At 46.2% G+C, this 22,466-nt stretch overlaps 1 protein-coding gene across 2 annotated transcripts in view; it reads right to left on the bottom strand.

Moving 5' to 3' along the window:
* The window catches only part of LOC149341629 (uncharacterized), a 138,166-nt gene that overhangs the window by 4,436 nt on the left and 111,264 nt on the right, over positions 1 to 22,466 (bottom strand). For both annotated transcript variants that reach the window (XM_089543751.1, XM_089543750.1), the window contains exon 3: positions 246 to 328. In XM_089543751.1, the coding sequence (XP_089399877.1) occupies positions 246 to 328 (83 nt within the window). The remainder of the gene's footprint in view (positions 1 to 245; positions 329 to 22,466) is intronic.

Raw genomic sequence — 22,466 nt, 5'->3', positions numbered from 1 at the left:
ACCTCTCGTCACCGACGCTCCGCGGCCGTCAAGGCCACGTTCTATTGTAAAATGAAATTATAAGTACAGTGAACCCACAGAGTTTCCGAGACGATCCTCGGCTTATGACTGTGAAACCAGCGCGTGCCACTGTTTGTTTACAAAGTTCAGACTGCCGCCTAAACCGACTCGGACCCTTCCGAAATAAGCTCCCAGTTTTCTGCTTTGCTACTCGAGACTACAAAAAATGGGTGACGGAGACTCACAGAAGACGCCTGTTCTTCTTGGGGGTGGCTCTGCCATGGGCTTCGGTGGAACGGAACAGTAGACAGGTCGCCAGCGACACCACCTGTGGTCGTCGAACAAATATACGGTTATGTCACATACAGGAAAACAAATGCACCGCATTGAGTCCGAGTGACCCTAATACCACAGTCAAATCATTTCTATGCGCTCAAATCGAGACAGCGGCTACGAGGCACTCTGTGATGGCTGAGAGCCCTAACCCATAACTTTCTGCGGCCTAAAATTTTAAGCTTCACTGACTGAGAACAACGAATTCCACGAGAGACATAAAATAATGCTTCAGAATGCCCCTCGCGCTATATTCTAAACCAAGGTATGAATGCAGAGTGAAATCCTTTTTTTCCCCCAAAGCTTTTCATGGTAGCTAAAGCCTTCGCCACTATGCTTCAGAGTCATTAAAAGAAGCCAGCTTTTTAATGTACGTTTTTTTAGAAAAAAAAAAAGCAGCTCAAAAAGACGACGGACGTACTTTGGGCAAAGCGCGCAGCGTGCAAGTACAAATGAGGAGGTGGCTATGGATGTGGAAAGAAGTCGGTCATTCAGACTACGTATCGCTATCACAAACTGCTAAGCTTCAGGCACCGTGTACAAAACTGGTTGCTAACGTGAACTTCACCGCTATAGCGCCTGCGTCGCTGCCCGGGGTTTCTTTAATCTGTAGCTGTCTAGGCCCGCTGCGGGATCATTTTACTAGTTGCAAGTTTGGAAGCTCCGCTATCGTGACGCGTGAGCGAATAGTCAGTGTGCTTTCTTTTCTTTTTTTTTTGTTTCACGGGCTTTCGTTTGAACACACGCACGTGCACTAATACTTACTAGAACTAGATGAGCATTGCTGGACCCAATGTTTTGTCGGACGCTCTACACCTTTGCGATTGTTTTATCGCTGATGTAAAAATTGACAGTTGAGTTACATGTGTTCAGCCAGTCATTTAATTAGACAGAATACAAAAGTAATGCTACTTTCCTCAGTGGGCAACGTCCTTCTCTCTGCGTTGCTGCATTAGAAAGCATTGCCCCAAGTTACATGGGACACCTAATGTACGAACACCTACATATATAGAAGAACACAGCAGTGGATATTATGAACCCAACTTTGAACGTTATGGTCGGTGGGCCGGTGTTCGGAGCAATATTCAAACCGTTAAAGAACTCTTGGTTAGTGACTTCCCCTATACACTTGTTCGCGGACGACTGCGTTATTTATAGCGAAAAAGCTCATCCTACCTATGTTTCTGCATTAAAAACTGACATAAACAACGTAGCTCCATGGTGTAATACATGGGCTATGTGTTTAAACGTTAAAAAAAAAAATGTAAATTTACGCGCGTATAACGCACTAATATCGCCCCAATACTTATGTGTGCATATGTGTACCAATGATCTTATCTGAAAGGAACATATTGATCCCATTATTAGTTGCAGTTATCGCATGCTTGGCTACCTGTGCCGCAATTTTCTAAGGCACCTGTTACTGCTAAGTTTACTATTTGCAAGATTTTATTACGTTCAAAATTAGAATATGCTTATGCAATCTGGGATCCAGGTTTAGTGAACTTGACATCCTCACTCGAGATGGTCCAGAATAATTCGGCACGTTTCATTATTTCCAATTTCCAACCGCGCTATAGTCAGATACAACTTAAGAACACAGCGGCTTTTCAACGTCAAAGAATCGGCTTCCAGCCAATGGCGTCTGCCGATTCTGATGACCCTGCTAGTGGGACAAAGCAGGGAGCGGTAGATGAAAGTTGATAGTCCCCTCCGTCCATGGTCGGGGATAGACCCCTCTCTCCATAGAGGCGCCGCTTCCTGCGTTGTCACGCTAGCAGTCATGAGAATTGGCCGACGCCATTGGCTTGAAGGGGGTCCTTTGACGGTGGAAAGCCGTCGCTTTCTTATGTTGTATCCGTCTACAGCAGCATTAATTGAATGAAACTAAAGCTGTCACTGCCATCTTTTGAGGTCCATAGGCAAGTGCCGCTCCTTAGCCTTTTTCACAAAATTTTTCAAGATTTATGAAGCATGCATTCATACCGTAGCCATCATCTCTCTCGTCTCGCATCGGCCACCCTTGCAAAGTAAAAGCCATCAGCTGTAAAACCACTGCCCTTTATTATTCGCTTCTTCCTCGTACATCGCCAGAGTGGAATCGCCTTCCACCGGCCGTCGCATTATCACCAGATCACGACTTATTTCGTTCATCACTCGTAAGATATCTTGAAGCTGATCTTGATATCTTGTATCATTTTACCTTTTTTCCAGTTCTTCGTGTTCTATGTGTATGTTTGCTCCACTTGTGGTTGTTGCCCCATCTACTGTGTGACATTTTTAATATCGGCGTTTATACTCGTTTTCAGTCCGTTCTCATTTTACATATATTAGGTTCTTTATTTTGCGTTAGCATTTGGTGCTCTCTATTGCCTTTTGTTTGGCTAAGGTTTCATTGTGGTTTGTTTTCTCTGGCTATATATTATGTACCTCTACCCTCTGTAATGCTTTCGCGCTTGAGGGTAATAAAATGAAAAAAAAAAAACTGAGAAAAAAAGGCATGTAGCGGGTTGTGCGCTGCTAGAGTGAACACAAGAGCGCGAGGTGGAGAATTTCCGCGCTTCTTGCACGGGAACCGTGTACTCCCGCCCTCCCTGCAGTTGCTGGTTATAGTTCGCAAGCATCCAGCGTCAAATTCGTGCTCGCTCTATCGCAGTGGACTAGCCGCAGTTGTCACAGTCATAGAACCAAACCAAACCAAACTTTATTTTATTTTACAAATGTGCATACAGTCTTTAGGATGAGCCACAGGCCAAAAGCTAAAGAAAATAGCTTGAAAATGCCTGTGGCTCATCTAAGAGCCATTACAAAATAATAAAATAAACACATGCATACAACGGTGGCAGATCGGAAACGAGCACACTGTAGAAAGAATTTATAATATTTACGATTGAACTGATGGGTACACAGAGATGTAGTTTGAAACTAGAAAAAAAAACAATTAAAACTGAACAAATGCATTTGAAAGTTATACACTGCTGGGTTGATTACAAAGGGGAAAAGGACACCGATACATACACAAACTACAATATATGAAAAGAAGTTATGGAATATTATTTACAAAGTACACTTTTAAATCATGTGGTCGGAGGTTATACATGCTCAGCTGGTTAGATTCGTAGCTGTTTAGAACATTAGGTATAAGGAAGTTAAGTGCTTGTTTACCATAGTTAGTTCTAGTTCGTGGAAGTGTCCATTTTGCAGTTGATCGGGTTTGAACATACTTTTCTATGGGCTTTAACAATGCGATATTAAGCAAAAAATTACATATTGATGGTGAAGAAAATTTGAGATAGTATAATAGGCGGTACTCAAGAAAAACATTGACACGAATTACTTCATACTTAGTAAACAATTCAGCCGTATGGGCAGTAAAACTGGCACCTGCGATAATCCTGATAGCTTTCTTTTGGAGAATTAGAATTTTCTGTAGATTTGTTTTGAATGTGGTAGCCCAAACTATGTGGCAATAGTTAATGTGTGATTGGAATAGGGCATGATAAATCATTCGTTTTATACAGGGAGGAAATTCAGTGCGGTACCGAGCAAGAAAACCAACGGAAGGAGCTAATTTCTTGCGAAGATGTGTTGCGTGTGCGGTCCAGCCGAGGTACTCCACCGAGGTACTCCACCCAAATGCCGAGGTACTCCACCCACTTGCGTTACTCAAACACAAGTGTCACAATACGTGTTAGCCGGATCGCTGCGAATACGCGCAAAGCGCTCTGAATGCTTGCAGTCGAACTTGCGCGAGGGAGATTACGGCTTCTGCAAGCCCATCAGCGCTCACGGTCGAGCCAACCACAGTTTCTGGCTGCTCTCGCTCGTAGCTTCTACCGCACTCCTGCTGAAATTTGTACTCGGTTATAGCGCTTCCCGTGTGCTTGCATGCCGCACGGGCACACAACAGCCCAGCCAGGAATTATATATGTGCGCACGGAGCGCTTTTTACGAAGGTCGGGTTCCATTCAAATACGAACAACGGAGCGCTTGGCTTTCGGTGCACGCAAGGCGCCTACTGATAAGAGTTGAGCGCGGAACAAGTGCAGCTTTACATTATGCAGCTAACTGTGCTGCCGGTTCCTCAACTGCCGCTCTGGAATAGCGCTTTCACTGGGCCTCGCAGCGGCGCTCCCATATGCGCTGGAGTCGCTGGAAATGTTTTTCCAGTGACCAGTGTAGTTTGCGCCTCCGCTATCTCAGCTCGTGCCCGCGGTATGACCCCGGATGCCAGCAGCGCGCTCCTCACTGCAGCGTGTCGATGAGTTTGACGAGCGCGATAGTTTGCCTGCGTTCTTGTAAACTTTTATTTACTATTCCATGCGCGATGTGTTGTTGCCTCGGCGGCATCGGCAGCGAGAAAAGGACGTCACCTTATCCAAAGTGGGCGCAGGCCCTTGAAACTCTTCAAAGCGAAAATTCTGTTTTTATGGCACGCTTGTGTTTGAGCTTCTAACTTTTCCTCTGACAAAAAGGTACCTTGTCAATGTGACACATGCACGTGTGCGTCTTTCTATCTACCTTAGTGCTTGAAAAGCGTGTTTGCCGCTGTGTACTTCGCTGCTTTGACGCAGGCTGGAAGACTGGCCGGAATATTAGTAAAAATTGTTCTTGCACCGTATGGTGCTCTCTTCGAGCGCTTATAGACATCGCGTACGCATGCCAACACGCGAGATAAGGGCATTTGTTTGACTGCATGAGCCCGATGCGATGAACACGTACTTCACGATGTGATGAATATGTATTTCACGATGTGATGAATATGTATTTCACCACCGCGGCCGCAGTAAAATGTGAAAACCTATTCTGCTACTGTATGTGTATGTCGCACGTTAATTTCATGCTGCGGTGCGCACACCACTTAATGCATGCAGTCAAGCGTTAAAAATTACGCGCACGATAGAAACCGTATGACCTGAAGTAAATCCTATAGCCCTCCGTTTCACCAGCCGCGGTGGTTCAGTGGGTCTGGCGTTCGGACGCAGAACCCGAGTGCGAGGGTTCGATTCTCGCTCGCAGTAGTTTCATTTCGATGGTTGCGTAATGCCTAAGCGCCCGTGCTCCGACATTTCTTTGCTCATGAAAGAACCGGTGGCTCTAGAAATTAACTCTGACCACTCCGCTACCACTTCCTCTTAGCCCGCTTTGTTGCTGGGCATTGAAAAGTTTACAGCCGCTTACCCTCAAGGTGCGACGAGTGATCAGCGCCGGATGGTTTGCTATACGATTAATTGCATGATCATGTGCCACACGCCACTGAGCTGTCACTGAACAAACACAAATAACTACAGGAGCTTGTGAACGATCTGGTGGATTTGTAACTGAAGGGAAGTGCACTCTGCAACCACGTTCTGGATTAGAGCCTCCGGTTCGAATTCGGCCGTTTAAGATGGCCTTTTGCATAGGGTGGAGTCCAGTGTAGAGTGGCCATAGGGTACATATGGCCACACTACTGTTTCAGAGGGTGGAGTCCAGTGTAGAGTGGCCATAGGGTACATACGGCCACACTACTGTCTATGTACAGGTGCGGCCAGAATAATACGGAGCACAGGAAGGGTCGCGGAGCAGCAGAAACGTGCTTATGCGCGCTGCCTAGCAGTGGCGACAGGAACTATCTTAATCTGGACGCGGCGAGATGGCGCCGGTAGCACGGACCAACATTTTCCGCGGGCCTATCAACATCACAACATATAGCATGCAATCCCTTGCTCTATGATACTCTGCTGACAGCGCCATGCGCTTCGTTGCCCCGTTTCTCGCATCGAGGAGCGGGGAGCGCTGTAAACGGGCGCAAGGCGGCTGTTTTGGCATTACGTGTTATCCGGCCCTTCAGTGATAACGGCAGGGTTGCAGCAAAGAGGGGGGCTCGGCGGCAGGCACTCTCGCTGTGCGCGGATAGCCAGGGGTGTCTTTGTTGTGCTGATAGGTGGCGCTTCGATGCAGTTTCTGCTAGAGTTACTGTATATGCTGGTAGCATATACAGTAACTCTAGTTTCTGCTAGCTTGGCCACCTTTCGAGTGCTCCGTATTATTCTGGCCGCACCTGTACAGTCTATGTCAAAAGCATACATCTCAAGGGGCCTGCTTCTGAGCCCTGCAGCGCGGCTTCTCTTGTATATTGGTATATTGGGGGGAAAAAAAAAAGGAATATAAAAACCGAAAAATCTTGTTCCATCACCTTAAAAAAAAAAAATGAAGAGAAAAAAGTGGGAAAGAAAGGAAGGGGATCCAAATTTTCACGTAGCGTAAGAGATGTTATCAATGCCTAATGTTCTAAAAACGAGGGAAGAATTTTTAATGCTCAATATAATTAAACACAAAGCATTAACCAATCAAACTGCACTAACATCTCTATATGGAACTTCTTTACTTATTTCTTATTGTTTCATCCACACACTATTAATAACTTAGGAATAGTATTCTAAAGCATCTAACAGTGCATCTACCCCGAGAAGCTATAAGACAAGATTCTTGCCTTTAACATGAACAATAGCAAATATTACCCCACAGGATTAATACATCCAATATACCTCATGCTTTTATTTATTCATTTTCTTGTTTTTTTGTTTTTTTAAATGCGTCACTATTAATTTTCTTACTGATTATTCTTGGCTTAAAAGGAAACTAATGCTTACTTGTGTTTCACAAGCTTTGTAGAAAGAAATCAACTACTCGGGAAGACGGAGCGAGTTCCAACACCTGAGATACCATTACCTACGAGAGCACCTCAACACGAGGCGGCAGACAAGAAAGAACTAAAAGATCATTGTACTTCAAGATGTCAAGATTAGATGAGTAATTAACGCAGTTAGACAAACAAGAAAAATCTGCAAGATACATGTGCGTCAAGATGCCAAGACTAGATGTGTAATTAACGTAGAAGACAATAAAGACCGTTGAGCCCCCCCCCCCCCCCCCCCCTCGGCTGTGGTTTCGCCGATGATGGTAGGCCCCCTTTTTTTTCTTTTTTTTCCTATTTTCTTCAATGCAAAATTTTCTTTTATCCTTTTTCATATTATATTGGTTTAAACCCGTTGTGCTCTAAGCGGTGCGGGCTGGGCGCTATTACTTTTTATTCATTTTTACTCGCCCACCCTAATTTTTTTTGTATACTCGGAGACCCTATAATCTCACGAAGGCAGGAGGAACTTAAGTCCTCAACGCTCCATAGTTTAAGACTGTCAAATGTGCTAATGAGCTCCGCTACACGGCTTGGTGTAGCAAACCCCCTTTGGCTGTGTATTTTTGACATTGACATCATTAGTTAACCAGCTAATTGATCCTTGAGGGCAGCATGCCTCTTAGCCTTCAGCTGTCTTGATACAACGCAGCGCATGTCATCTCTGTAATTATGAAGGCGCTTGTAACAAGGCCAGGTGAGGACACATGCGAGAGTATCAACGCTTAAAAAACATTTTGTTTTTGTTAGTCAGCGCTAATTATCACTGCGTGTTTGTGAAGCGAAGGGTATCCATACAACTTCGTACAAAGACGACGCCCCGTAATCTCCTTACGTGAATATTTTGGTTGCAATATATGGACTTCAGGGAAAGAAAAATGCAGTGATCCGGAGACTTGTATAGAGGGGCCAGCACACGATCTTAAGGTTGTACCTAAAGTACTGCAAAAATTACTATAACTTTCTTGTTAACCGACGAAATTTCGTGCAAATTCTGTACGCTTGGAGACCAACTTCTTCTCCGTATAAATGTACTGCTGAATATAGTCTCCATCACAACATCACAACTGGCGCATTTGGACCAGCATCATCTCGTGTACGAGCAGGTGATTCGTTTCAGTGGTCGCAGTTGTTCCCCCACTACATCATTTGTCTTCAAAGCTGGTATCCCTTGCTTAAACTTCTTAATCCATCTAATCACACTGATCTTGTCAATCGTGTCATGTTCGTGAGCATTCAGTAGCCTTCTGGGGATGTCGGACAGCCTGCATCCTTCCTTTGTCAAAAATTTCATGACTACTCGTTCCTTCTCACTGGAATCCATTAACTGCATGCAGTGAAAAAGATTCATTAGTTGCCTGCAGAAACTCGCCTGGGTACCTGGTTACCTGAAAAAACGAATGGTTATTATATGAGTTACTCTTCAAACACGCAGAATTTGAACGATGTATATCAGGTAATATAGAAGCTGTGCCAGCTTTTGCATTTCTTTCGGTGCAAGCCTCGTATATGCACTTACGAGATAAAAGGTCACGTCTACCTAACAGCATAATGTTTCCAGCCCGCAAGCTAAAGGTTGAAAATACAAATTATTCAAGCGCGGTTCGTGATGGTACCTGCGACAGTAAGGAAGTTCTTGGAGTCAGCGCTCACGTCCAGGATGAATACTTTTTATTGTCACGTTTTCGTTCTTTTTTTGGCTTCCTGGACAGAGTGTGCTTTGCATCCAAGCGAAGGTTTGTGCCCAATTCGCGCATATGGGGCAAACAAAAATTACCGAACCAGAGTCCGCCGCGCCAAATAGGAGGACTTCCCGTCAACTGCGCAAGTGCGAACACGACGCTTCCAGTTCGTTACCTCTGTGCTGAGTCTTCAGCTCCGCTGTGCGAGCTCTGGCTAGCGACAGCCTTCGGTCGGTGCAAATGAAAAGAGACGCTCAAGACACGTACCGTAGACGTGCTTTCTGACTTCCTTGAGTAACGAACCATGACAAGCGGGGCACGTAACCACGTAGTTTTCTTTATTATTATTTCTCGCGCACTGCGCATTGCAGACGTCGGTCGTATACGTTTTTTTTTCTCCTTACACTTTCATTTCGTCTGTTATTCCATTCATATTGTGAGTTTCCTGCACTGGTTATTTAGGAGCACCAGCGCTAAAAAAGGTATTCGGCTGTCAAGGGCGTAGGCTTGCAGCTGTCGGCTGAAGAGGGATAGACAACTTTAATACATCATAAGCCCAGTGTCTTTAATCTTATTTACATTTCTAATAGAGGTGGATTTCTGGCGAAATCAGGATTCAGTGCGGTATCTTGGTTTAAACTTGGCACGGAGGCAACAGGAATCCTCGAAACGGTTTAACGGCATCCGATTCTAAGCCTTGCGTAAATAATAAATTAAGCGCGATAATGCCGTAGCCAGACAAAGTCTCCTGGAAAGACGATGATGCGAGCATCGCGATTAGGCTTATGCAGCGTCGGAAAGCAGAAGTGCTTGATTTTTTTTCTTATGATTCTGTTCCGTCTTTAAACTAATCCGTGGCCGTTGGAACGGACGTGGGCTATAATTAGCATCAAGCTTGGCTGTGAAACAATTTTGCAAACTTCCAAAGCAGCGGCGAGCTTGCAGACCACGGTAGGCGAGCACAGTTACGGTATTAGGAGCGTTAAACGCATCGCCTTTCACGCCAGCGACGCTGTTTCCACCCTCGAGCGAGAGTCTAAACGAAGATCATCGTACGTCGATGCGAAGAAGCGAATGCATATTCATGACCGCGGAGGAGCACGCAAAAGTGAGCGCGGTCTTTCACCCGCACCAGATGCGCTGCTCGGACGAAGACCGCCTCCACTGAATGGGTTCGCAAAAGAAACAGTAGAGAGCTCGCGTTATAAACAAGACAAAACACCGGCGAGCTATTGCTGCTTAAACAATGTGTACGTCTTGTAGCAAAGGCCGCGTTCATCTCGGGGACCGTCTTTAAAAAGCACATCAGTGTTTGTGTTCGCGGAGCTTTACAGCCGCATTTCTGGGGATTGATGCTGGCGAGGCCCGAAAGCCCTAGCGCCACGGGCCTTGCGGCGATATCTATAGAGCGCATACGTCGACGATGGTCTTTTCTTGACGGACCAAGCGCGAAATGGATAGAGTTGTCGCCACGGGTTTCGTTCTTCTCCGAGTTGTTTTCAAGCCTCCGATGTTTGACCTCTGCCGTGAAATCCGCCCCGAGGAAAATCCGGCAAGGAGGAATGTCACAGTTTAAACGTTTCCTTCTCACCGTGGGTTCTCCTTGCCACCTCGGCGCCGGAAGAGATTGCGTGCCAAATTTGGAAGCGCGCTGCGTGCCGCGTGTCCTGGGGGCTTTTGTAGACATCCAATCGCGTAAGCGGTATGCGACCAAGACGGATTTTGACGAATGGCGCTTAGCGGGTCAACAGCCGCGCAGTAAATACACGACTGTGTTTAAACACAACACGAAGCTATCAGAATGATTTCTTTAGGATTTGAGCCTTATACGTCTTGGCCACAGTCGCGCTGATCATTCACTTTGACAAGCTTAAACCTAAAAGACAGCAAGACCTTGTGGCCATAGCGAAATCATACAAAGAAAGGCTTCAATATCAGCTGCAGTTCGGCAAAAGCCGGAATACAGTGGAATAATGGGATGGTGGATGTAGATAGGGGTGCAGTGTCAGCGTCCTAGAATGACAGAACATACGCGGAGTGTACTGCTGTTTTGAACAAAAATATTACCTTATCTGTAGCGAATGGCTTACTAAAGGAAAGCTTATTTGCGTCTGGGGCGAAAAAGCAGGTCAGAGTGGCATGTCTGCTTGAAAAATAATTGCTTCTGTACTCTAGCAATAGCTACCAACGTCATTTACGTACGATTCAAGGCACCTCATTTTTCTCAAGTATGAAGTTACAAACTTCGTTTCGTTCTTTGACCAAGGCGTTCGGCATCTCTTGAGTGAAGGCCACGTAAGAACAGGGTGTAATTTGCAAGCTTACTGTGTGATTGCAGCTGTCCAGTTAGCATTCGTTCATTCACCAATGTATTTAATCATTTATCTGAACATTTGTTGTACTGAGGTGACTGCAGCCCCGTTTCTTATCATTGTCTTATTTCATCGGAAACAAGCTGCTCATTTGCGGTTAAATTTTCAAGTTCGTGTGCATGGCAACTGTTGCTACATGGTCATACTGGCTGAAGTAAAAGTTGTTGCAGGGCTACTTGGCGACACAACCTCTCGGGTAACAAGTTAGCGCTGCACAGAAAAACAAATTTTCAGACTACCCGCTTTTCCAGGGGCGTGGGGTATTTAAGTATAAGTTTCCAAGCCAATTTATTTCCCCTCAAATTACACAAGGACCAGTGCGCATACGTGAGCTGGAGGCATAGCAATAGTTGCTTATAAATGGATACATCGAAAAAATCATTTCGTGTCACGAAATTCTTTGTAATTTTTAAGCGGACCAAGTGAATGTCGTCGCCATCTGCATCATCATCATCATCAGCCTGACTACGCCCACTGCAGGGTAAAGGCCTCTCCCATGTCTCTCAATTAACCCTGTCCTTCGCCAGTGGCGACCACCATATTCCCGCAAATTTCTTAGTCTCATCTGCGCACCTAACTTTCTGCCGCCCCCTGCTACGCTTGCCTTCTCTTGGAATCCACTCCGTTACCCTTAAGGACCAGCGGTTATCTTGCCTTCGCATTACATGCCCTGCCCAAGCCCACTTCTTCCTCTTGATTTCAACTAGGATTTCATTAACCCGCGTTTGTTCTCTCACCTACTCTGCCCGCTTCCGACCACTGAGCGTTACACCTATCATTTTTCTTTCCATAGCTCGCTGTGTTGTCCTTAACTTAAGCTGAACCCTCTTTGTAAGCCTCCATCTGCAGGCCAGCTTTTACTTGCCACGAATGCAAGAAGCTGTTTCTTCTCCTTATCTCGAAACATTGTAACTGCTGTGGCCGTTCTCACTGTACTTTTCCGCGATGATGATAAACCCGTCGACAGGAGTCTGTCAAATCAAACGCAGGCCACATGCGTGTCAGTGCAAAGCGAGGGCAGTCCTTTGGTTGTTCATTCGGTGGACGCGCCGTGAACGCGACCCACTGACTGCGCGCTTTGACGGTCAGAAAGGCGCGCCGACTTTACCGTGTACACAAAGGCGAGCGAGGCGTGCACAGGCAGACTTCCCACGAGCTGTCAAAACCGTCACGGCCGACACCATGCAGCCTCGACCGGGTGGTGCGCATTCGAGGAGACCCTGAATCGCTGGCAACTCGGCGCTTGCATCTGTATTTCGGTGCAGTAAAGTCAATTCTCGAGCCTCCAGGTCGTCCGATTCTTATAAGCTTGTGTGCCGACTGGCTGGTTGATCAAGCGGCTTCCCGACGACCGTTCGTCGGAAGCAGACTCGAGAAGCGAAACATACATCGAACTCTTTCCCGGCGAAACAATAAGCAGATATGTGTGGATCAATTCGCAAAGCTTTATACGCAAGATCGGTTCATGATTGGCCGCGACTTTAGCTACCTTATCGTTCCCTACCATAATTATGCAACGTACTGGCATATAACGACACCGTACTTTACTGGCCAGCGTGTCGCTTCCTGACAGGGGAAGGCTCGGACTTGAGCTGAAAAATAAAAGTTATCTCACTCTCTCTCCTTAAAGGGCGCCGGAGAAATTATTCTCCAAGGCTTCATCATGACCGTCAATACAATCCTCGCATAATCTAGAACGGCGCCTAACAAACGACAGGAACCTGATGACAGGAACTTGAACTGAATGCTTTTTGTCATGTCGTTATTTTCTATTCAAGCAATCGCGGCCTTTCCCAGTAAACCAGTTGTGAGAACGGCGCGTGTCCTACGTCCTTCTTTTCTCTGCCCTTGCAAAGTTTGAGCCTGTAATTTTCGTTATGACCTGGTAAAGCGCCTTTTTTTCTCGAGTCGCTACAGCAATCCATACGGCGCCACATACTACCACTCAGAGAGCTGCATGGTAACATGCCTGTCACCTACACGCACTCACTATGCTAGACCTGTTGTTGTTGTTGTAGCCTATGACAGAATGGCACATACCCACTCTGGGGGATCGGCAAAGAATCGGGTGGTAAAGGTTGGTATTTACATAGTAAAGACAAAAGGAAAGCACACGGGAGAGGAACACCGGGGAAGTCTACCTGGAGCATTTAAATTCGCAACTTCTCTCTCTTCGTTTCGCTGCGGTAAAAGAAATCCCGCGTGAACTTGGAAACGTCTATTTCATCTTTCTCGAGTTGACCGGTGCCTGCTGTTTTTTTTTGTTTACATTATTATTACCTTGCTTTGGGAGTGCAGCTGAACCAGTCTCGAATTTGCGATTTCTGACTCGTCGATGCCTGACTATACTCAGACGCTGCACAGCATAATTGCACGTACACGGGATGCGTGAGTAGCGGCTACTACTCCTGGACTGGTGCCTCTGCGCCGTTGATGACTGAGGCCCCTGTTGGGAGGGGGAAGATGGAAAGACTCGAAAAGAGAGGGAAGAGGAGAGGGGCGCGTAGCGCGTGGGCGCGCCGTGTTTGGCCCCGACCTTGGGGGTGACCTTCCCACGGCGTCCAGCTGGGAATGATTGCGCAACGCTGACGTCGAGTGCGCACCGAGTAGTTGGTCGGTCATCGAGCGAATTCCGGACCGCACGGAGCCGCTGAAGAGCAAACACCGTCTGCACTCAGAAGCTGCGGCCTCTTCGCATTGTGTCCCGGAGAATGTGAGAAGCACCCAGTGGCGCTCGCCAAGAAAGCTGCTTCGGAGTGGCGCTCCCCACTGTGACCGTAGAGCAGCCCTGATTCCTTCCCACAGGGTGCGACCCTCTGTAGCAGATGGGAATATCTCCGAGGCTGCAACGTATAATACAACATAATCTGATGGAAAATTATTAATAGTTATTTAATATTACGTACATGACAGAGAAAAGCTGCGAGCTCTACGGCACGCTAATTGAATCCTTATGGTAAATTTCTACTACCCGGGGTTCTTTAACGAGTAAAGAAATCGTAGCAAGATGGGAGGGCGCTCATCATCATCATCATCGTCAACACCGCGATCCCAACAATCATCATCTGCGGACCAGTTACCTCCATGGCAGGACAGAGGCCTCTCCCAATGCCGCAGGCTACATCACTTTGTTGCTGATATAGTATTCAGAAGACTATCAGCTATATTGGGAAAAACAATGCTCTATCCGAGGTATGATTTATCCGGGCGGCGCAAATTATTTTTACCCGCAAGAAATAAGGATGAGTCTGCAACTGCGGCACTACAGCTAGCTCGCGAAAGCTAGCTTAGCTTATCTTGACTAATAAGTTAATTCATATTATATAATCGGTTAGAATAAAAACCTTGCATTGTCGCACACAAGGACTCGGCTACTTAAGTACATGGAAATGTCCTAATGCGGCTCTTCGTTACCAACATTAATAAAAGCAGTTCATCCTCCGTAAAGGAGGAACACGGACTTTAGGGATGATAGGTGCATGACACCTCGCTCCCGTGTGTGCACTAACTCTTTGCCGTACCAGAATCACGCTACCACAAGCGACCATGTGACCACTCCCCGGGCCATGCGTCACTCTTGGCCAACACTATTATTTGGGCAGCATGTGAACGTGGTTGCTTCCGGTCACGATATTCGACAACGCCGATGCCGAACGACAATCACAAAAATTCGTTTAGCCAGTCTACACACTGTCTATACTCGAAATTATTCCAAGGCGACGGCGTTAGTCCGCGCGCAGCAATCACCATGATGGAAGAGCCCTGGTCTAGTAGTGCTGTAGTGGTTATTGACTTGGGACCCTTAACTTAGGCAATTATTTTAACGAAAAGTGAATAATAATTCAATTCTAATTAAAAACTTGTTTGTCTTCACAACCAATTGCATATCCAAATTTTTCTAAGTTCGATCGTACTTTTTAATACCCAAATTTTCGTCTTCTCTCAGGGTGACAGCGATATATCTGTATACGCCGACGCCAACCCCCTTCAAGAATAGCGAATGTGAACTATACGAGGCGTTCATCATACGCATATGCAGTGTTTACTTAAATCGTTTACGTAGTGCTGTGTTCTGTGTGTTTTGCATGTCCCCATCTCCTTGTGCGCATACGCCTTCGCCAATATGAGCAACCAACTAGCCCAAGAGACAGCTTTGTTGAGCCAAAGCTTAAAAACTAATTGGTACAGCGAATGTGAGCGAGACCAACGACATATTGTTTGCCGTTTCATGGCACAATTCAAAAGTTTTTTTTGAAATTCTGTCCAGTTAGTTTATTAACGGAAATAAATAAAGCAAAACTGTTTAATAAACATTTTGGCCCCAAGCTCGTTTATTCAAGTTGTAGAAGGGGTTCAGAAACAGCCGGTTCAGTTTACTGCAGTAATGTACCCTTCCTGCGGGCTCCTTTTTTGCGCGATTTGAAAAAAATCCGCGAAATACGTAAAAATATGAACAACGTGGCCGCATTCTTGCGAAACTGTATTGTAACGCTCTTAACGCTGCTTTAAACGAACGGAGCGTGCATGCTGACCGCGTCGAAGAGATCGGCCACGGCTCACCTTTCGGTGGCCTGGCTATCGTTTAAGAGAAGGCGGTGCGTGCTTTCCGTGTTCGGTACTTAGGTGCGCACGCACTTTCGGGATGAGGCTGACAGCTGCGTCGGCCTCTATCTCTGACACGGTCAGCGCGCACTCTTCGTTCCTCCGAAACACGGTTGAGAGCGCTACAGTACGTTAGCGCAGAAGTGCAGTCAAGTGTTTTTTTTTTTTTTTTTAAGGTTTCACCGGATTTCGTTAAACGTCAGAAAATAAGGAACACGCAGGAGGTTCTTTGCTGCAATACACTGAATCGGCTGTTTCTGCACTCCCCTCCACAACTTAACTAAATGAGTTTGAGCCTGACATGTATATTAAACTTTTTCCTTTATTTATCTTCATAGTGTTATTGTATTAGTGTGGTTATTCATAGTGTTATTGTAATTATAATTGTGCAGATCACTTGTGTGTATCATTATATCTGATCGTTTTGCTTTTGTTAGTGCGTGTTTATCGTTTAATATTGTACTTAGTCAGTGCAACACCACATTTTTGCTTTTATTTCCTTTTGTACTTTCTTGCTTTTTCATCCCATCAGTGCAGTGTTGCTTTTTATCGTCGTGCCGTAGTCTGAGGCATGTGTGCAATAAAGGTTCCGAGGCCCCGTCAGGCGTTTGAATACACCTTTTGCCTCGGCTTTCCAGACAGAAAAATTAAATCTGTATAAGCTTATACACTGCACCTGTTTCTGTCAAAAAGGAATGAATGAATGAATGAATGAATGAATGAATGAATGAATGAATGAATGAATGAATGAATTAACTAGGCAGATTTAAAAATAACGCTTGGAGTTGCACCACATGACGGCAAACAACATGTCGTTCGTTTCACCCACATACGATGAACCATTTTTTTTAAAGCCTTGGCTCAAACTTTGGCAAAGCACCTCTGTAATACTGCGCCCTGTTCGTCTTGATAAAATAGTAGTCCACTACATCGGCGACGCTGTCAGCGACAGGCTCGTGACCACTTCAAGGAGACAAGACCACGCCTGATCTATTTTCTGGCTGGTAAGGGTTCTCGGAGTCTGCGAAAAGTGAGACGAACACTCGTTTGTCGTCAGCGCCACCGCAACCCGGACGAGGCTCCAGCCACTCTACGGTGACTCCGTACAGTCGGTAGTTTCGCATACCGTCTGTGACGCTTCGCACAAGGCGCTGCATAATAGCAGCGTCCCAGCCTAACTTCGAGAAATGTGGCGCGTCTTGTGAGTAGCCGCCATATTCATGCTATCAATCAGGTGATAGAGAAATGGGCAGAATATAACCAACCCCTATATATAGCGTTCACTGATTACGAGAAAGAATTCGACTCAGCACAAACCACGGCAGTCATGCAGGCATTGCGGAATCAGGGTGTAGAAGAGTGTTAAGTGAAAATATTGGAAGATATTTATAACGATTGCACAGCTACCATAGTTCTCCATAAAGTCAGCAATACAATTCCAATAAGGAAAGGTGTCCGGCAGGGAGACACGATCTCGCCTATGCTATTCACTGCCTTTTTACAGGAGGTATTCCGGGGTCTGAAAGGGGAACAGTTGGGGATTAGAGTTAATGGAGAATACCTAAGTAATCTGCAATTCGCTGATGACATTGCCTTGCTAAGTCAGTCAGGACATGAACTGCAAAGCATGATCAATGAATTAGACAGGCAGAGCAGAACGGTGGGGCTAAAATTAACATGCAGAAAACCAAAGTAATATTCAACAGTCTAGCAAGAGAGCAGCAGTTCGCAATTGATGGCGCGGTGCTAGAAGTAGTAAGATATGTCTATTTAGGGCAGGTAGTGACAGCTGATCCGTATCATGAGAGGGAAATAACTTGAAGAATAAGAATGGGGTGGAGCGAATATGGCAGGTTCTCTCAGATCATGAATGGCAGTTTACCAATATCCCTCACGAGAAAAGTATACAACGGCTGTATCTTACCGGTACTCACCTATGGGGTAGAAACGTGTAGGCTAACAAAGAGGGTTCAGCTTAGATTAAGGACAACGCAGCGAGCTATGGAACGAAAAATGATAGGTGTAACGTTAAGAGATCGGAAGCGGACGGAGTGGGTGAGGGAACAAACGCGGGTTAATGACATCCTAGTCGAAATCAAGAGGAAGAAGTGGGCTTGGGCAGGGCATGTAATGCGAAGGCAAGATAACCGCTGGTCCTTAAGGGTAACGGAGTGGATTCCAAGAGAAGGCAAGCGTAGCAGGGGCGGCACAAAGTTAGGTGGGTGGATGAGATTAAGAAATTGGCGGGAATGCGGTGGCCGCAACTGGCGAAGGACAGGGTTAATTGGAGAGACGTGGGAGAGGCCTTTGCCCTGCAGTGGGCGTAGTCAGGCTGATGATGATGATGTTGCTAAGTTTCAAAGGAAACGTGATGTCGGGGAATCCTTGGCGGTCCTTCGGCAGCTGGTGAAGACCGTGCTGCTGCGAATTCATGAGTGTTCCGTTGACAGTTCCTATGGACGAGTGCACGACGTTAGGGCTGAGAGCGAGTGGTGATATCTGGAACGTAAAGTCCCACGGCGTGCCGGTGTAGCAGCTGCGGTAGGGCGCCGTTAGATGCGCCATCTGTCGTAAAGGTAAAAAAAAAGAAAAGGGTCTCGTGGATTGACGCGACCCTCTGTGGTTGTACTGTGGGCCGATTTGAAAATGCACGGAAGGCAGCAAAGGCAGGACGACGTTTCGGGTACACCCTGGTGGTACCCTGCTCCAGATATCGACCGTCGTTGAAGACAATGTCACCACTGTCGGTGTCGGAAACGGAGTCAGGTTAATCAGGCAGGGTATTTGCGGGTACAGTTGTAGACGTTGCTTCCGGGCGCCGTTGTTGAGGTTACGAGTGCCGGCGAAAGAGACGCTGGCAGGGTAACTCCTCGCCCGTTCCCGGGAAGGATCGGTAAGTCTGTGCGCACCAGATAAGGGACCAGCAGCAACTACGAAGAAAGGACGAGTGGGAATGTCAGGACGGCGCATAGGACCCATGTTTGGATGCACAGGCGTTCGTCCTGGGGCGTCTCATAAATACTTACGGTAACAATATATGCCTGTCAAATAAAAGCGTGCATAAAGGTGTTTACTAGTCTCGCTTTAGAGTTTAACCCACTTATTTTTTCTTCTTCATTTTTTTTTCACTTCTATTATTCCGAACGTAAAAGTTTGAACCGTCTGAAGCGGCATCTTTTGGAGAAACAGCAATCCTTTGTTCCTGATTGCTCCGTGCATTGTTAACACAGATGGAGCGCCTGATCGTGCTCTCTTGGCTGCTTTCTTATGCAATTGCATTTTTTACGAATTAAACTTGAGATTCATCAGGCGGCACAATGAACGCCGCGTCTTTCAGGTTCAGTGTTGAGCGGACAGCGCTCTGTTCAATTTGGCGCCGCGCGAAACCATTACAAGTCGTCTGGAGGTCGAACGCTTCTCCTACTTGGAGAAGGAAGGGAATGAATAATTGTACGTCACCGTCCAGGCACTAATTTTGCTTTTCAAAGAGTATTGTATGCGCATCCTTTGAAAGTAAAGAAAAACTGCATTCTTAACGATGCTTCGTCTTCATTTAGAAATATACAAAACTTCACCCCTACTCTCTCTCATGCACATGGTTTTCATGAAATGTGTCTACTTGCTAACTTTTTTTCATTGTTCACGCTGATGTACTTATTTTCGGTGATAGCCTTCCGAAGTGCGTGTTTGAGTAGTTTTCATGATTCTCTTTTACTCTGAAGAAATGATCATAATATTCCCCAAGAACTTTCTTTTGACGACGATTTTAATTTTATTTTATGTCGCCTTATTTGTAAACTGCACACATGAATTGTATGTGTTTCTCACCTTTGTAGTGATACCTTCACTATGTACGCTGCCGAATAAGCTTAGGTGATGGGAACTATGTAAAGGCGCATAATGCTGCTTTCTATTCTTGTTTTTACCTTGAGCATGTATTGCTTAGAAAATGAATAGATAAATTAAATGAATATATTGTGACGAAGACGAAGCTGGCAGTGGCGCGGGACGGAGCGCCCGCGCTAGGCCACCGGCCATTAAATCATCTCATAGCCATCGTTCACCACGCCTCATTCTTCGGCTGGCCGCCTCGTAACAATATAATCCTAGCCGAGGCTATCCCCTCTGTAACCCTCCTCAGAATGTCTCCGTCTCAGACAATGCCAGGCGATGTCATTTCTTTATCAGTCAGCCTGCTTCGTCGTCGACCAACATTTCATGCACTTAACTCTCCACATGCACGTTTTGGCTGGGCTGCCAGCTCAAATTGGTAGAAACAGTACTCCAACCCTGTACATGGTTTTCGCACAAGGACGAAGGTCCTGTAAACCTCTAGCGTCGCGCGTCCAGCTCCGTGAAACGACGCTGAATCCAAACTACAGACCTGCATACCCTCTGGTAAGGAAATAGAGAACCCTTCATTTTTACGGCGATAGCTGTTACTGGGACCCTATTTCGAGTGGGCCTGTAACTGAAGCCCGTTGTATTTGTCGTAGAAACCCATAAGCCAATGCAAGAGAAGCCGAGAGAGATGAAGAATTAAGGAGAAGAAGAAGATAAAGAATGAGACGACATTCTAGCCACCCCAGCTTGCATATACTCTAGGTACTATAGTAAAGAAGATAAGACAGAAGCCAAGACAAGATGAAAAGAAGAGGAAAAGAAAGAAGTAGAAGAGAGAAAGAAGAAGGAACATCACGGCTCTCGCCGAGTGTTTTAACTAAGCTGTAGCCTAGTTTAATCACTCTTTTTCCCCATCTCATCCGCACAATCTTTAAACTTTGATATTTTTTTACTTCTGCGCAATAAAACATTTCCCGAAGTTTTGTTTTAATCCCTTGGCTCCTGATTTGCCGTACGCCAAAGAGTTCAACGGCTCAAGTGGTCAACAGAGCCCAGGTGGGTGCTGCTGACGCCTTCGCTACCTCACCCTCACTGCACAGAATAAGTGGGCCGAAGTATTTGTGGCTTGCAGAGCCACGTGGCCGCCTCTTACCCTTTTCCGCCTTGTCCTCGCTTCCTCTAAGGAGCTTCCTTCTGCAGCCAGTGACCTTTCCTTCCGTTTTCGTGCACGTTTCTTAGCTTTTTCTTTTCACGTGGACATCAACGTGATGGTTGGAGATGAGACATGGGCGAATGCGCACGAAAACAGGCTGCTCCGTGGGGCAGCCCTCTGTACGTCTCAGACTGACACAACACGATTAGCTGCAGTTCACTGATTCTCATTCTATCGGACGCCGTTCTTTTTGGGGAAGCGCTTGACTTCGCCCAACATATCGTTAGCTGCGACAGCCTTTGGTAAAAAAGAAAGAAGCAGATAGGGTCGCTTTAGTTGAAACTCTCGGAACATAATGAATTCACTCTCCAGCGACATTTGGAATCAAAGCGCCGCCCAAATAATGTTGAACATCTGGGCATTGAGCGAAGACCTTAGTCAAAAGCGCGAGAAAGGTGCATAGATGCGGAGAGCTGGGTGGAGAAGTGGGCTATTTCGAACCGACGTGGTTGAGGGCGCCATCGGACCCGAGCTATTTCATTTTGGGGACTCCATGACTTTATCTTCTCGTTGCACCTGCTGGCTCGATTTCATGTTTGGACTTTTGAATGCATTTGTTTTGTTTTTTTGTGAGTGTATATGTGTTCTTTTCATTCACATTATTACGCCTTGAACCAATTTCCTCCGTCCTCACAATGCGGCGCACGAGCTCTGGTAGTTCGGAGTTGCTCTTTTAACTCACAGCAAGCGAAGGCATGATGGTGTCCGTCGGCGAATATGATGATTGCTATTCAACGTGTATAGGCGCACAAGCAACAAAGAGCCCGTAAGCGCTCTAGCACGCTAGAGATGCTTAGGATGCCGACACAGACGGCAGGTCACAGGGGCAGTTTTAAAGCACTGAGTTGGGGAACAGCTTAAGCCGTGGGTGTGTTTGAGCAGCTTGATTTTGTAACGCGTGGCTTCATCGTGACTAGTGACTGAAGGCCTCAGCACGTGTCGAATGACGCGTCAAGGAGGTTGACCTCTGAAGATTTTCAATATGCATCGCCGCTTATAATTTTTGCTGCAAGCGTCTCGAATGCTTATCAAGCGCAATGCTTGACAGACTGCGGAGAGATCTTAAGACATGTAAATATCGTTAAAGGGTGCTAGCTGCAGTGCAGAAATATTTCTTGCGAGCAGGTTCTACTTCTTCTTCAAAGGCTGCTGAAAATCAGGTTAACTAGCTTCAATGGGCTTCTAGCCAGAGCCGTTGACCGTTCCCCTTCGACGAGTAACTCTTTTTCCCCGCTAAAAGAAACTTACGGAAAAAGACGGTTAGGTAGTGAGGTTATTTGCTTGCGCATTCGGTTTTAACTTCATAATAATGGTTTAGGTTTGGTTTATGGGTCTTAACTCACCAAAGCCACTCGCACTGTGAGGGCAGCCGTATTGGAGGGCTCCGGATGATTTAGACCACTTAGGGTTCTTTAACGTGCCCAGGTGCCCTGATATCACACAGTACACGGGCCTCCCGCATTTCGCCTCCGTATAAATGCAACCACCGCGGCCGGGATCGAACCCGTGTCTTACGGGTCAGCAGCCGAGCACTGAGCCACCTAGGCGCCTGCTCAATGATAATAAGTGACGTGAAAATTATTTTATGACTTCAGGTTTACACCACTCTCTCACTCCTCTTGTAAAAATTTGAAGGGAGCTTAAATTACTGTTACCCGTTGACAATGCGATCGCATCATTTTTTTTTCTTACTGAGTTCATTCACACCATTGATTGTAAAACATTTTATTCGCCGGAAAGAG

The sequence above is a fragment of the Amblyomma mixtum genome, chromosome 5, assembly GCF_055824585.1.
Source record: "Amblyomma mixtum isolate Tamu chromosome 5, ASM5582458v1, whole genome shotgun sequence".
Lineage (NCBI taxonomy): Eukaryota > Metazoa > Arthropoda > Arachnida > Ixodida > Ixodidae > Amblyomma > Amblyomma mixtum.
Note: the sequence above shows the minus strand (reverse complement) of the source record. Positions and strands in the feature narration are given on the sequence as shown.